At 36.0% G+C, this 14,872-nt stretch overlaps 1 protein-coding gene across 12 annotated transcripts in view; it reads left to right on the forward strand.

Annotated features, from left to right (window-relative positions):
- Positions 1-14,872, forward strand: part of CEP290 (centrosomal protein 290) — a 96,664-nt gene that overhangs the window by 35,024 nt on the left and 46,768 nt on the right. For 11 of the 12 annotated variants that reach the window (XM_055586111.1, XM_055586092.1, XM_055586135.1 and 8 more), the window contains 6 exons: positions 49-164; positions 1,379-1,481; positions 1,572-1,802; positions 5,522-5,695; positions 10,268-10,379; positions 14,131-14,336. In XM_055586111.1, the coding sequence (XP_055442086.1) occupies positions 49-164; positions 1,379-1,481; positions 1,572-1,802; positions 5,522-5,695; positions 10,268-10,379; positions 14,131-14,336 (942 nt within the window). The remainder of the gene's footprint in view (positions 1-48; positions 165-1,378; positions 1,482-1,571; positions 1,803-5,521; positions 5,696-10,267; positions 10,380-14,130; positions 14,337-14,872) is intronic. The other variant, XM_055586125.1, reaches the window with a different exon arrangement.

Below are 14,872 nucleotides of genomic sequence, written 5' to 3' on the forward strand. Positions count from 1 at the left end.
AATATATCCTAATGCTTTTTTCATTCTCATTTCTAAACCAATTTTTAGGAACTAGAATATAAAGAAAATAAGTTAAAGAATTTAGAAGATTCTCTTGAAGACTATAACAGAAAATTTGCAGTAATTCGTCATCAACAAAGCTTATTATATAAAGAATACCTAAGGTATAGGTGTTAGCAAAATTTTATAAATATAAATGTATCATATTCTTATTAAAGTTACGTAACAAAAAATATTTAGATATTTTCTTTTCCTTTTTCCTCCTTCCTCTTCTCCTTTGCTTTGTGTTTTAGTTCCTTGTCCATAAAATTCTGTGATAGTGATACTTTTTCATAATTATTAACTTAATAACTTAATTATGTGAAATAACTAAATGTGAAAATGCCCAGATCTGAGTATTTTGTGAATATTATGGCACATATGAACAGTTCGTGTCAGCAGTCAGTAGTTCTTTTTCATCACCAGCATCATTATTCATGTGTTTTCATAGAGAACTAGCCTGTTTTCTTCTTATCTCTGCCATCTCATCTGTCCTAATGGACTAATATCTTTAGTAATAATTAGAATATCTGATCAAGGGCTGTTTAAACACTAAGAGTAATTATCATTTAATCCAACAAGAAAGCCAAAGCTAATTATAGGGTGGGTCATGTTTGGGAATCTTCTAGTGTATGTCATGTTATCTCCTATGATGGTGCAGGAATTAGGAGTTCAAGGAAGATGGAACCATGTCCATTGAAGAAGAGGGGTGTTTTCTTTTCACACAATTCTTCATTTTTATTTGTAAAATTTTTTCTAGAGGACTCCAGCAGACTTAGATCTCATTAGGCAGAATAGTGAATGAGCTGTCCAAGTCATATGTGCAGGTTTGAACCATTCAGTACTGACACCTTAAGTGGTTTATGCCAACCAGATTGGAGGTCTGGGTAGGCAACAATATCTTATACACCTTTTTTAAGTCTAATGATTTTTCACTTTGTATGGATTCTAAATATTTCACGATTATTTAACACTCAAATTTAAGAATAATGTCAGAATACTGAGACTTGATTTCCAGAGTAAGTTTGGAATATTGATTATTTTCTTAATTATCTTCTGTTTTTAATAAAATGGTTACAAGATCCATAATCATTATATCGTAATAGTTATAGAGTAGTAATTTATAGTTTAAATAATTTGATAAAATAATTTCTTTACCTTCAATTTGTTAAATAATAATAATAATTTCTAGGATTAACCCTTTCAAGTGGGATTTTTAACTTATGTTATCATATGTTATTTATAATTTCTCTTGTTTTATGGTAACTAGATTTCCATTATCTAAAGTTATCGCCTCCTATAGATTTACTGTATTGCTTTTTTTAAAAATTCTTTTAAGTGAAAAGGAGAACTGGAAAACAGAATCTGAAACAATGAAAGAGGAAAAGAAAAGACTTGAGGATCAAATCCAACAAGATGCTATAAAAGTAAAAGAATATAATGTAAGTAAAGCACTTTTAAAATCAATATGCAATATTATTCAAACTAAGATAGCTAGATTCAACAAGTAATATAAATGTGACTTTGTGCAGAATTTGCTCAGTGCTCTTCAGATGGATTCAGATGAAATGAAAAAAACACTTGCAGAAAATAGTAGAAAGATCACAGTCTTACAGGTGAATGAAAAGTCACTCATCAGGCAATATACAACTTTGGTAGAAATGGAGAGACAGCTTAGAAAAGAAAATGGGAAACAGAAGAATGAATTGATGTCAATGGAGGCTGAAGTTGGTGAAAAAATTGGACGTTTGCAACGTTTTAAGGTATGTCTGATTTTTTTCAACTCTGAAAGTTTTCAGACAAGAAGGATAGTATGATGAATAACTATTACCTGGATTAATAGGAAACAGTTATTAACATTTGACCATAGTCGCTCCATCTGTTTTTTGTAAGAGTATTTTAATTGTAGACATTTCTCCCCTTAGTATTTTAGTATGCATATCTTAAAAAAAGTCTTTTTCTGTTTACATGACCACGGTAACTTTATCATACTTAACAAAATTGACAACAGTACTTTATATATTGTCAAATGTCCAGACCACATCCACATTTCCTTATTGTCCCTGGATCCAGTCAAGGACTCTGCATTGTCCTTAGATGTTTCACATCCTAAGTCTTTTTAATATAGACTCTAGACTCTCCCCCTTTTCTTCTCCCCCTCTATGAAAAATATTGAATGTTGAATTATATTCTGTCATAATTTTATTTGCTCCACTAACCATTATATTTACTATAAGTTATCTTTGAAGCCGTGGTTATATTCAAGGAAACATTTTTGGCAAGACTACTTTGTGCTTTGTAAGTAACACTTTATATTGTGTCATTCAAGAGATGGAATGTCTGGTAGTCCCATTTTCATGATTGATGATAACTGTGTTAAGGGGGAGACAGCCATATCTCTATTTTTAAGTGATTTAGTTAATTAACTCTTTGGTAATGTTTTGATACCATGCAAATAATCAGTTCTTTGTCAGTTCCCTAATAGTTTTAACATCCATTGGTAATTGTTGCCTGACCCAATTATTTCATCAAGAGTTGCAAAAATCATGATTTTTCTAGTTTATTATGTACTTTTCATTTATTAGCAGATATTCTTTTATAAAATAAACAGCTTGTCCTCTTAAGCTGAAGCTCTTTGGTTATCTTGAGGTATGGTTCCTGCTGTCAGACATAGTTTAAAGTTTCTTTACAGTTCTTATTTTCTTTATAATATCTCTCACTAAGGATGTGTCATCAAAATAACCTATTCTATAGTGATGTGAAGTAATTCTCCTTTGTGTGGTTATGATATACATTTACTCTGGTTAGGCTCATTTATTTTACATTTGTTTTCAACTTCAGGGATAACTTTTTAAAAATTAAATTTGAATACATCAAGTATTTACACAAAAGATGTCATCAGAGAAATCTTACTTCTGTCCTTGTACCTTTTGCTTCATTATATTCCACCCGTTCACCTCTTTTGTTGTTGTTTAGTGGCTAAGTCGTCTCCAACTCTTGTGTGACCCCATGGACTGTAGCCTGCCAGGCTCGTCTGAAATCTTGCGTGGGATTTCCCAGGCAAGAATACTGGAATGAGTTGCCATTTTCTACTCCAGGGAAATCTTCCCAACCCAGGGATTGAACCTGCATTTCCTGCATTGGCAGGTGGGTTCTTTACCACTGAGCCATCTGGGAAGCCCTTCACTCCCTTTGCTGCTGCTGCTGCTAAGTCGCCTCAGTCGTGTCCGACTCTGTGGGACCCCATAGACGGCAGCCCGCCAGGCTCCCCCGTCCCTGGGATTCTCCAGGCAAGAACACTGGATTGGGTTGCCATTTCCTTCTCCAATGCATGAAAGTGAAAAGTGAAAGTGAAGTCGCTCAGTCATGTCCGACTGCTAGTGACTCCATGGACTGCAGCCTACCAGGCTCCTCCATCCATGGGATTTTTCCAGGCAAGAGTACTGGAGTGGGGTGCCATTGCCTTCTCTGTTTAGGTAACTGAAAATCCTTCTGTTTCCTTTTGCAAGTGTTAGCAAAGACACAAAAAGTGGCATGCCATATGTAGTATTCTACATCTTGCTTTAAATCTGATCTTATAGCTTATTTAAGTATGCATATATTCATTTGACATGTCTGAATTTATATAGGAGCATGTAAATCTTCCCTGGTTGCTCACTGGTAAAGAATCCACCTGTAGTGCAAGAAACATGGGTTCCATTCCTGGGTCACGAAGAGCCCCTGGAGAAAGAAATGGCATCCCACCCCAGTATTCTTATGGGAAATCTCATGGACAGAGGAGCCTGGTGGGCTCCAGTCCATGGAGTAGCAAAAGACTTGGACATGAGTTAGTGACTAAACAACAACAACAATGTAAACCAAAGAATTCAAAGTAAAATTAAAATGCTACTTGAGTTCCTTGCCATCTCCTTTTAAACATAATAGTGAGTGAAATTGTCATGCTAATAAACCTATCTACAATATGAAATGTTCTTATTTTTGTGTTATATTTTGTAGAATGTTTTTCTTGGAGTATTACAAATATGGCTAGTATTTGAGATAGAAGGAAGAAAGAACTGGAATTTTCTTCCTCTTCAGCCTAAATTTTTGTTTGTTTTTGCAACACTTTGAAAGCCAAAAAGAAAAGCGGGGGGTGGGGTTTATTTTTAAAGATGGGAAACATGATCTTCCTCACCACACAGCAAAAGTGAAACAGAATCCCAAGGGTAAGGTAGAATAGGGGATACTTATTTCTATAGAGAAGTTTTCAAAATGAGATCTGAAGTACTATTACAAATATTTTCCCCTAATTATTCTATTTCAGAATGAATTATAACCATAAATAATTTTGTGGTTTTTTTTTTACTTTTTTTTTTTTTTTTTTAATTTTTGGCTCTGCCACTTGACTTCCCAGATCTTAATTCCCTGACCAGGGATTGAACCCAGACCACCTCAGTGAAAGTGCTAAGTCCTAACACTGGACCACCAGGGAACTCATAAATTCTTTATCTTTCTCATGTCATAAATTTGGTTTTCTGTTTAGACATTTCTTTTTGGTGTTAATACGATGTCTTTAAGTAGTGACTTTTATAGCTCTGTAACTAAAGAGTTGAAGATAAACCAAGTAATTTAGACTTTGACATTATTTATTCTAGATAGCTATGATTCAAAGAAGTTTTTTTTTCCCCTATATAATGTTTCTTTTCTGTGAACAAAATATTTTCTGTAATTTTATAGTGAGTTTGTTTAATAATAAATAATCAGAAATAGGGACTTCCCTGGTAACTCAGTGGTAGACAATCTGCCTGACAGTGCAGGAGACATGGTTTCGATCCCTGATCTGGGAAGATCCCATATACTGTGGAGCAGCTGAACCTGCGTGCCACAGCTATTGAGCCTGTGATCTGGAGCCTGGGAGCCACAACTCCTGAAGCCCGCACGTCCTGGCGCCCGTGCTCTGCAGCGAGAGAAGCCGCCATAGTGAGAAGCCTACGCACACCTAGAGAGCAGCGCCTGCTGGACGCAACTAAAGAAAAGCTGCGCAGCAACAGAGACCCAGCATAGCCAGAATTAAAAAGAAAAGCAGAAGTAGCTGAACTGTAAATGTTACCTGCAGGGATGCAAATTTTGCCTTTCAGTTTTCAAAAGACAAGTTTTTTTAAACCTTATAAAATTTTAAAAAGCCATCCAAAGATATATTCTAAGTGATACGCTTTCTTGCTGCTGTATATACACTTCTCAGATTAACTGAATTTCATTTAACTATGACAGGAGTTATAAAAGAATTCATTTTATTTTTGTTAAGATTTTCAATGTCCAAATATCATTTTTATATGAAAGTAATTAATAATTATTGCAATATGTTTTCATACAGGATACATCTGATTCTTTTAATGATTCTGAAATCTGTTTTGCTTTCAGCTGTATTATCTCAAAAGTGGCTAGTGCTTTACCAGAAAAAAAAAAAAAAACACTTCAATTCAATGTATCTTTATTTACATAGGAAATGGCCATTTTCAAGATTGCAGCACTACAAAAAGTTGTAGATAATAGTGTCTCTCTGTCGGAACTAGAATTGGCCAATAGACAATACAATGAACTGACTGCTAAGTACAGAGATATCTTGCAAAAAGATAATATGCTTGTTCAAAGAACAAATAACTTGGAACACCTAGAAGTAAGTTGATGTGATCCTTAAACCTTGTGATATGAGCCTCTTTTTGTGTGTGAGGGGGGTGGTATCTGTAGGTACAGAGTAATTTCTGGACAGCTTCTTCCAGGTCATCTTCCTTAGCCTATTTGCGGAATTTAGCTGAATCAGACCTCTTAAACTGGGCACTTGAAAAAAGAACATGGAACATATAGGATAATGTAATCAAAAGAGAAAGCATTATTAAGCATCCACCATATTCTCTTACCCTGACCTCTGATTGCCTCATGGCCCATAGTTTTGGGGGATGGATGTAGCAGAGAGTAGATGAGACATAAATCTCTCTTCCTGGACCATGGATGACCTCTGCAAATCTGTAGCCTTTCTTACTGTCTGGAAAGAGAAAAGTGGCCTGGAGTATCTTGGTTTAATTCAAGGACTCTATGAAATAACCCTGGTGGCTCAGATGATAAGGAATCTGCCTGCGTTGCAAGAGATCCGGGTTTGATTCCTGTGTTGAGAAGATCTCCTAGAGAAGGGAATGGCTACCCACTCCCAGGATTCTTGGAGAATTCCATGGATAGAGGAGCCTGGTGGACTACAGTCCATGGGGTCACATAGAGTTGGACAGGACTGGGTGACTAACACTTTCATGAATAGGACCCAAGACCCTTTATAATTCTCTTCTAGCCACTTGATCTTCATATGTTTTACATTAAGCAAAACAAGCTCCTGTTTTTGTTTCTCTTCTTCATCAAAAATAAGAAATTATGTCTTTTGGTTCATTTTCTTTTATGATACTCTCACTGAAATAGAATGAGATCTAAATCTTTTGGTTTGAAAGTTCTCACTCGCTTCTCAGTTCAGTTCAGTCGCTCAGTCATGTCCAACTCTTTGTGACCCGATGAATCGCAGCATGCCAGGCCTCCCTGTCCATCGCCATCTCCCGGAGTTCACTCAATCTCACGTCCATCGAGTCGGTGATGCCATCCAGCCATCTCATCCTCTGTCGTCCCCTTCTCCTCCTGCCCCCAATCCCTCCCAGCATCAGAGTCTTTTTCAATGAGTCAACTCAGCGCAGAGTTTCAGCTTTAGCATCATTCCTTCCAAAGAAATCCCAGGGCTGATCTCCTTCAGAATGGACTGGTTGGATCTCCTTGCAGTCCAAGGGACTCTCAAGAGTCTTCTCCAACACCACAGTTCAAAACCATCAATTCTTCGGCGCTCAGCTTTCTTCACAGTCCAACTCTCGCATCCATACATGACCACTGGAAAAACCATAGTCTTGACTAGACGGACTTTTGTTGGCAAAGTAATGTCTCTGCTGTCTAGGTTGGTCATAACTTTTCTTCCAAGGAGTAAGCGTCTTTTAATTTCATGGCTGCAGTCACCATCTGCAGTGATTTTGGAGCTCCAAAAAATAAAGTCTGACACTGTTTCCACTGTTTCCCCATCTATTTCCCATGAAGTGATGGGACCAGATGCCATAATCTTAGTTTTCTGAATGTTGTGCTTTAAGCCAACTTTTTCACTCTCCTCTTTCACTTTCATCAAGAGGCTTTTTAGTTCCTCTTCACTTGCTTAGGGAGGCATATTCAAGAAAATATTCTGAATAGCTTTCAGTGGCTCCTACACAGTTATATGTTTTTGTTGTTCAGTTGTTCAGTCATGTCCAACTCTGCGACCCCATGGACTGCAGCATGCCAGCCTTTCCTGCCCTTCACCATCTCCCAGAGCTTGCTCAAACTCATGTCCATTGAGTCAGTGATGCCACCCAACCATCTTGACCTTTGTTGTCCTCTGCTCCTCCTGCCTTCAATCTTTTATTTTTTCTCCTGCTTTCAGTCTTTTATAATGACACAATTATCTGAGTCATTATTTATTAGTATTAACTAGAAATAATCAGGATCAGTTTACTTTTTATTATTTTTGTTGAAGAGATGATTATATTAATTTTGTATAAAATTCTGCATATTTAGGTGTGATAATAATCTCACCTTTTCCCCATCTTTTATATCTGCTGTCCTCACTTCTCTAACATTAAAAATTATAGATATGAAATGAATAACTTTTAACTTTTAAAATTTATTTTCCCAGATAACATTTTTCATTTCTACTCAAACCTTAAAATTGTTTCTATTTGTAGTATATCCTTTTCTCTTCTTTACTTCCTATATCTCAGTTATAATTCTGAACATATGTGCCTCTCTACTGGGAAGTCTTAGTTTTATTCTCTACCATTATTATTATGGTAATGATTCAGTTCAGTTCAGTTCGGTCACTCAGTCGTGTCCAACTCTTTGCAACCCAATGGATTACAGTATGTCAGGCTTCCCTGTATCACGAACTCCCGGACCTTACTCAGACTCAGGTCTATCGAGTTGGTGATGGCATCCAACCATCTCATCCTGTGTCATCCCCTTCTCCTCCCACCTTCAGTCATTCCCAGCATCAAGGTATTTTCCAATGAGTCAGTTCTTCGCATCAGGTGGCCAAAGTATTGGAGTATCAGCTTCAGCATCAGTCCTTCCAATGAATATTCAGGACTAATTTCCTTTAGGATGGACTGGTTGGATCTCCTTGCAGTCCAAGGGACTTTCTTTTTTTTTTTTTTTTTTTAAATTTTATTTTATTTTTAAACTTTACAATATTGTATTAGTTTTGCCAAACATAGAAATGAATCTGCCACAGGTATACCCGTGCTCCCCATCCTGAACCCTCCTCCCTCCTCCCTCCCCATACCCTCCCTCTGGGTCATCCCAGTGCACCAGCCCCAAGCATCCAGTATCGTGCATCGAACCTGGACTGGTGACTCGTTTCATACATGATATTATACATGTTTCAATGCCATTCTCCCAAATTTCCCCACCCTCTCCCTCTCCCACAGAGTCCATAAGACTGTTCTATACATCAGTGTCTCTTTTGCTGTCTCGTACACAGGGCTATTGTTACCATCTTTCTAAATTCCATATATATGCGTTAGTATTCTGTATTGGTGTTTTTCTTTCTGGCTTACTTCACTCTGTATAATAGGCTCCAGTTTCATCCACCTCATTAGAGCTGATTCCAATGTATTCTTTTTAATGGCTGAGTAATACTCCATTGTGTATATGTACCACAGCTTTCTTATCCATTCATCTGCTGATGAGCATCTAGGTTGCTTCCATGTCTTGGCTATTATAAACAGTGCTGCGATGAACATTGGGGTACATGTGTCTCTTTCCCTTCTGCTTTCCTCAGTGTGTATGCCCAGCAGTGGGATTGCTGGATCATAAGGCAGTTCTATTTCCAGTTTTTTAAGGAATCTCCACACTGCTCTCCATAGTGGCTGTACTAGTTTGCATTCCCACCAACAGTGTAAGAGGGTTCCCTTTTCTCCACACCCTCTCCAGCCTTTATTGCTTGTAGACTTTTGGATCGCAGCCATTCTGACTGGCGTGAAATGGTACCTCATAGTGGTTTTGATTTGCATTTCTCTGATAATGAGTAATGTTGAGCATCTTTTCATGTGTTTGTTAGCCATCTGTATGTCTTCTTTGGAGAAATGTCTATTTAGTTCTTTCAAGAATATCGTCCAACCCCACAGTTCAAAAGTATCAATTCTTCAGTGCTTAGCTTTCTTTATAGTCCAACTCTCACATCCATACATGACCACTGGAAAAACCAAAGCTTTGACTAGACAGACTTTTGTTGGCAAAGTAATGTCTCTGCTTTTTAATATGCTGTCTAGATTGGTCATAACCTTTCTTCCAAGGAGCAAGCATCTTTTAATTTCATGGCTGCAGTCACTGTCTACAGTGATTTTGGAGCCCCCAAAAATAAAGTCTCTCACATTTCCATTGTTTCCCCGTCTATTTGCCATGAAGCGATGGAACCAGATGCCATGATCTTCGTTTTCTGAATGTTGAGCTTTAAGCCAACTTTTTCACTCTCTTCTTTCACTTTCATCAAGAGGCTCTTTAGTTCCTCTTTGCTTTCTGCCATAAGTGTGGTGTCATCTGCATATCTGAGGTTATTGATATTTCTCCCAGCAATCTTGATTCCAGCTTGTGCTTCATCCAGTCCAGCATTTCTCATGATGTACTCTGCATATAAGTTAAATAAGCAGGGTGACAATATACAGCCTTGACGTACTCCTTTCCAGATATGGAACCTGTCTGCTGGTCCATGTCCATGCTTTCATGTTACATTCTACTTGCTGCCACCAGAATGGTCATTCTAAACAGGAATCTGATGATGCCCTTCCCTTCCTTAAGGGAAGGTTATGAAACTGTTGAGTATCCATGTTGGCCAAAAGTGAACATGGCATAAGCTAGTGCTCAGAAGGTTAGGATATACAAGATGTACAAGTATACAATTTTATATACTGGATATACAAATTTTGATGATTATTTTAAAATAATATTTTATATGTGTGTTCCTACAACATATATACATGTGTATGTCTATATTTGTATTACATATAGGGAAACTTCTACTTTTGTTAAAAAAGTTGGTGAGCTTTAGGAGATTATTGTGTGAAGTTAAGACAATGTTACTTCTGTGGTATTAGTCAAAATTACAGGGTCCTTTCTCAGTGATGTTGCTATTTTAATTTAGTGTGAAAATGTATCCCTAAAAGAACAAATGGAGTCTATCAGTAAAGAACTGGAGATTACCAAAGAAAAGCTTCACACTATTGAACAAGCCTGGGAACAAGAAACTAAATTAGGTAAGTATTATGACTCTGATAATATAAAATAATTAAGATCTAATAGTGAATATTTTTTCATTTAAAGTTCTCTTTCTATACCAGATAGATAAAAAGGAAGTTGTTTGATAAAAAATGAACTCTCTGCCTAACTGTTTAATTTAGCAGGCAGTTGATGAATACTATGTTGCACTAATCTCTACCAAGATTTGATTTTTAGTTATTAAATTGGATTTGTTTCTAAGGAAATCATATGTGCTAAAATTTATGAGTTAGCATTAGGTATTATATTGAACCATTTAAGAATTAATGCAGATGATAATTTTGAAATATCTGTATTTTAATGATAGTATAATGAGCTCTTTCACTGTGTGTAAAGTTATATTAGCAATATATCATTTGATATTTTTAAATTAAAAGATGACCTTAAGCATATTGCTACAGTTTCACTACTATATCAATTTTGTATTACCTTATACATGTTTATATATTTTATATACTTAAAACTATAATAAACGTATGCTCTATTTATTTAGTAGATACAAAATATTTCATTTTTTATTCATTATACTTACAAATATTCATACCATAAAGTACTGTGTTTGAGGGATTAAATCACCCGCTTTTCTAGGTTTTGCTATTGCTTATTTATTGCTGCTGTCAGCATTTTCATGTGTATCTAACAGAGATATTATTGTCTTAAAGGGTATTAAATTCTATGTGGCTTCTGCTAAGATTTTCCATATTCATTTTTCAAATGGTTTTCCTAGTTCATGAGATTTAAGTTATTTTATCTTACTAGCATTATGCTTTCCAGATAAATTTGCTCCTTTGGGTAAGGTGTTTCTTTTAATTTGTTTTCTATACCTTGGAGCTCTAATGTTTTTCAAGGTTTCTGTTACTGTTAAATTGTTAACAGACGTAGTTTAGAGAGGCTTGACATTGGGAAGTCTAAAATAAGCTACTTTTAGAAATGTGATTTTTAATTCATTAAGAGACTAAAAGTGAATTGACTTTCGTCTAACTCTTAAATGAAAGAATATGCAATTTTAACTAAGATAGAGAAAAGAATATTATATACAGTTTCAGTAAGCTCTTTGTTCATCCTATCCTGTGTCTCTTTAATAAGTGCTGAGTTCCTTATAGAAATTCCTTAATTTCAAATACTTTAATCTCTCTGATACATGGCTTTATATCACTGAAGTTTTGAAAACTTATTTCCTGTTGCCCTTCCTTACCTCTTTGTTTATTAGTATCACTTTATTACTTTTTTTCATGCAGGAATTGATTGGTGTTGGCTGTTATTCTCCCTAGGACACTCCAAATACAGAGTGTCTCTTTTCACTATCAGAGTTTAGCACAAAAGAAAATGGAAAGGGGTTTTATGTTCTTTGTATATTTATATTTACTGCAACTTTTTTTCTGTCCATCATGATGGTTAGTTGCCTAAATGATTCCATAATGTTTTCCTAACACATTTAGCTTTCCAGTAATGTTACTATTAATTATTTGATCACTGCCTGCAGCAACTATTCTAAAATCATATACTATTATAAGATATATACAGGACAAAATAAAGTACTTCTTAAAACTGATGTAGACACCAAAACAATTTGCCTGGTTTCAAAAAAATTTATGTACTTTTGAGCAAACTCAGTTATAGAACTCAAGCTTGTAAAGCTAGAAAGATAGAAGGGTATTATTGTAAAAGACAAAATAAATCACTGCACAGTTCCTTAAAATAATTGACTTCCCTGAACATAATGATTAATTGACACTCTAAAAAATAAAACTCTCTACCAAATGTTGTCTTTTTCCTGGAGCACGTCTGTTATGCATAACAGAAATACTCATTTTCTCTTCTTAAAAAATGACTAACATTCCTACATGATACCTTTTCATTGTAAATTGGGGTGTTTTTTTGGTTTTCTTTTCATTTAACCACAAACTTTTGTGTACAAAGATAAGCTATACAACTGCATATATGAGATGAGGATGTAATAACTAATAAAATTAAATAAAATAACTTATTTGAGGATGGCCCAGTGATCAAGATTCTGCAATTCTACCACAGGGAGTCCGGGTTTGATCCCTGGTCAGGGAACTAGATCTCATACTCTACAACTAAGAGTTCTTGTGCCACAACTAAAAGACCACACATTCTGCAACACAGATTGAAGACCTGTGTGTGGCAACTGAGACCTGCTACAGCCAAACAAATAAATAAATATTTAAAGATAATAAAATAATGGGATTCCCCAGGCAAGAATACTGGAATGGGTTGTCATTTCCTCCACCCAGGGATCTTCCCAACCCAGGGATCAAAGCTGCATCTCTTTCATCTTCTGCATTGGCAGACAGTGTCTTTGCCACTAGCACCACCTGGGAAACCCATTCAGTTCAGTTCAGTTGCTCAGTCGTGTCTGACTCTTTGTGACCCTATGAATCGCAGCATGCCAGGCCTCCCTGTCCATCAGCAACTCCCGGAGTTTAGTCAAACTCATGTCCGTCGAGTCAGTGATGGCATCCAGCCATCTCATCCTCTGTTGTCCCCTTCTCCTCCTGCCCCCAGTCCCTCCCAGCACCAGGGTCTTTTCCAGTGAGTCAGCTCTTCGCATGAGGTGGCCAAAGGATTGGAGTTTCAGCCTCAGCATCAGTCCTTCCAATGAACACCCAGGACTGATCTCCTTCAGAATGGACTGGCTGGATCTCCTTGCAGTCCAAGGGACTCTCAAGAGTCTTCTCCAACACCACAGTTCAAAAGCATTAGATATATACAAAAGCCAAATAATATTCAGGGTTAAAGAAGATATTTGGTGAAATCGCTAAATCACATGGCTTCAGGTTTTACTTTTTTACTCTTTAATGACTTTAAAAGTAAAGTCATTGAACTTGCATTCACAGAGTAGTGTTACTTCACTGTATTTCTTCTTATACAATATATTTCTCAGTTAACAAAATGTATTTATTTGCCCTTTTTTGACTTCCTATTTGTGACACCTCCCACAGTACATCTTTTACATGGTTACTTCTGCACAGGCATACCTTGGACATACTGCAAGTTCAGTTCTAGACCAGCACAACAAAACAAATATTGCAGTAAATGAGTCACAGAATTTTTTTAGTTTCCCAGTGCCTATAAAAGTTATGTTTACATTATACTATAGTGTATTAGGTGTGCAATCGTATTATATATAAACAAATAATGTGCATACCTTAATGCTAAAATACTTGAGTGCTAAAAAATGCTAGCCATCATCTGAACCTTCAGTTTGTCATAGTAGTAGCATCAAAGATCACTGATCATGGATCACATAACCAATATACTAGTAATGGAAAAGGGTGAGATATTGTGAGAATTACCATTGTGACACAGAAACACAAAGAGAGCAAACAGTATTGGAGAAATGGCACCAGTAGACTTGGCTCAGGCCTGTCGCCACATACCTTCAATTTAAAAACAAAAAGAAAAAAAATGCAGTTGTCTGCCAAGCTCAATAAAGTAAAGCACGAAATGCCTCTCATCCTATGAAGAATAATTTTTATGATCATTTGATTGATGAAACGTGGAAGTTCCCGAGAGATTAAATGGGGTAGGCAGCATACAGACAAGATGTAACAGAGCTACGACTAGTGCCCAGGTCTGTCATAATTCAAAAGGCTCATGTGTTTTCCACAGAACCATATTGCCTCCTTACATGATGTCTAAAATATTGGGGATAACATTTTGATAAGAAGAGCATGAGATTTACCAACATATTGTTGCATTTAGGAAATGAATCTAACATGGATAAGGCAAAGAAATCTGTAACCAACAGTGAGATTGTTTCTATTTCAAAAAAAATCACTATGCTGGAGATGAAGGAATTAAATGAAAGGCAGAGGGCTGAACATTCTCAAAAAATGTACGAACATGTGAAGACTTCACTACAGCAAATGGAGGAACGCAATTTTGAATTGGAAACCAAATTTGCTGAGGTTTGATATTATAATTTTTATCCTGCAGTTAGAGAGTAAATAATTATTCACGGTAGCCATTGTATTATTGAAAGAGGTTTGTTTGTAACTCTGAAGCAGCATATTAATACAGTGCTTGTGTTTCATGTAATAGATAAATAATGTAGCTTTATATCTGAAATGTTTAAAAAGAAATCATGTATTTCTGTGACTGAGTCCTTATTTCTTACCAGCATTACAAAAAGTTAGATGTAATGTGCAAAATGATGTTATTTGCTTAATGGAATTTCCTTCCATTGTCATCCATTCATTTAACAGTTATTATTTCTGAGTGCCTATAACATGCCAGATGCTGTGTGGGAACTGGAGTTATAGCACAAAATAAGAAAGACAGTAATCTCTCTCAGGGACTTCATTCTAATAGAAAGTTTTAGACTTTTTTGATATGGTTAAAATTATTAAATTGGCTGGCAATAATATAGTTTGCAAATATTCAACAATTTATAATGAATATATAATCATATATATTCTCAAGCACTCTTCCTTGAGAATTAGTA

This window comes from Bubalus kerabau, chromosome 1, assembly GCF_029407905.1.
Source record: "Bubalus kerabau isolate K-KA32 ecotype Philippines breed swamp buffalo chromosome 1, PCC_UOA_SB_1v2, whole genome shotgun sequence".
Taxonomy (NCBI): Eukaryota; Metazoa; Chordata; class Mammalia; order Artiodactyla; family Bovidae; genus Bubalus; species Bubalus kerabau.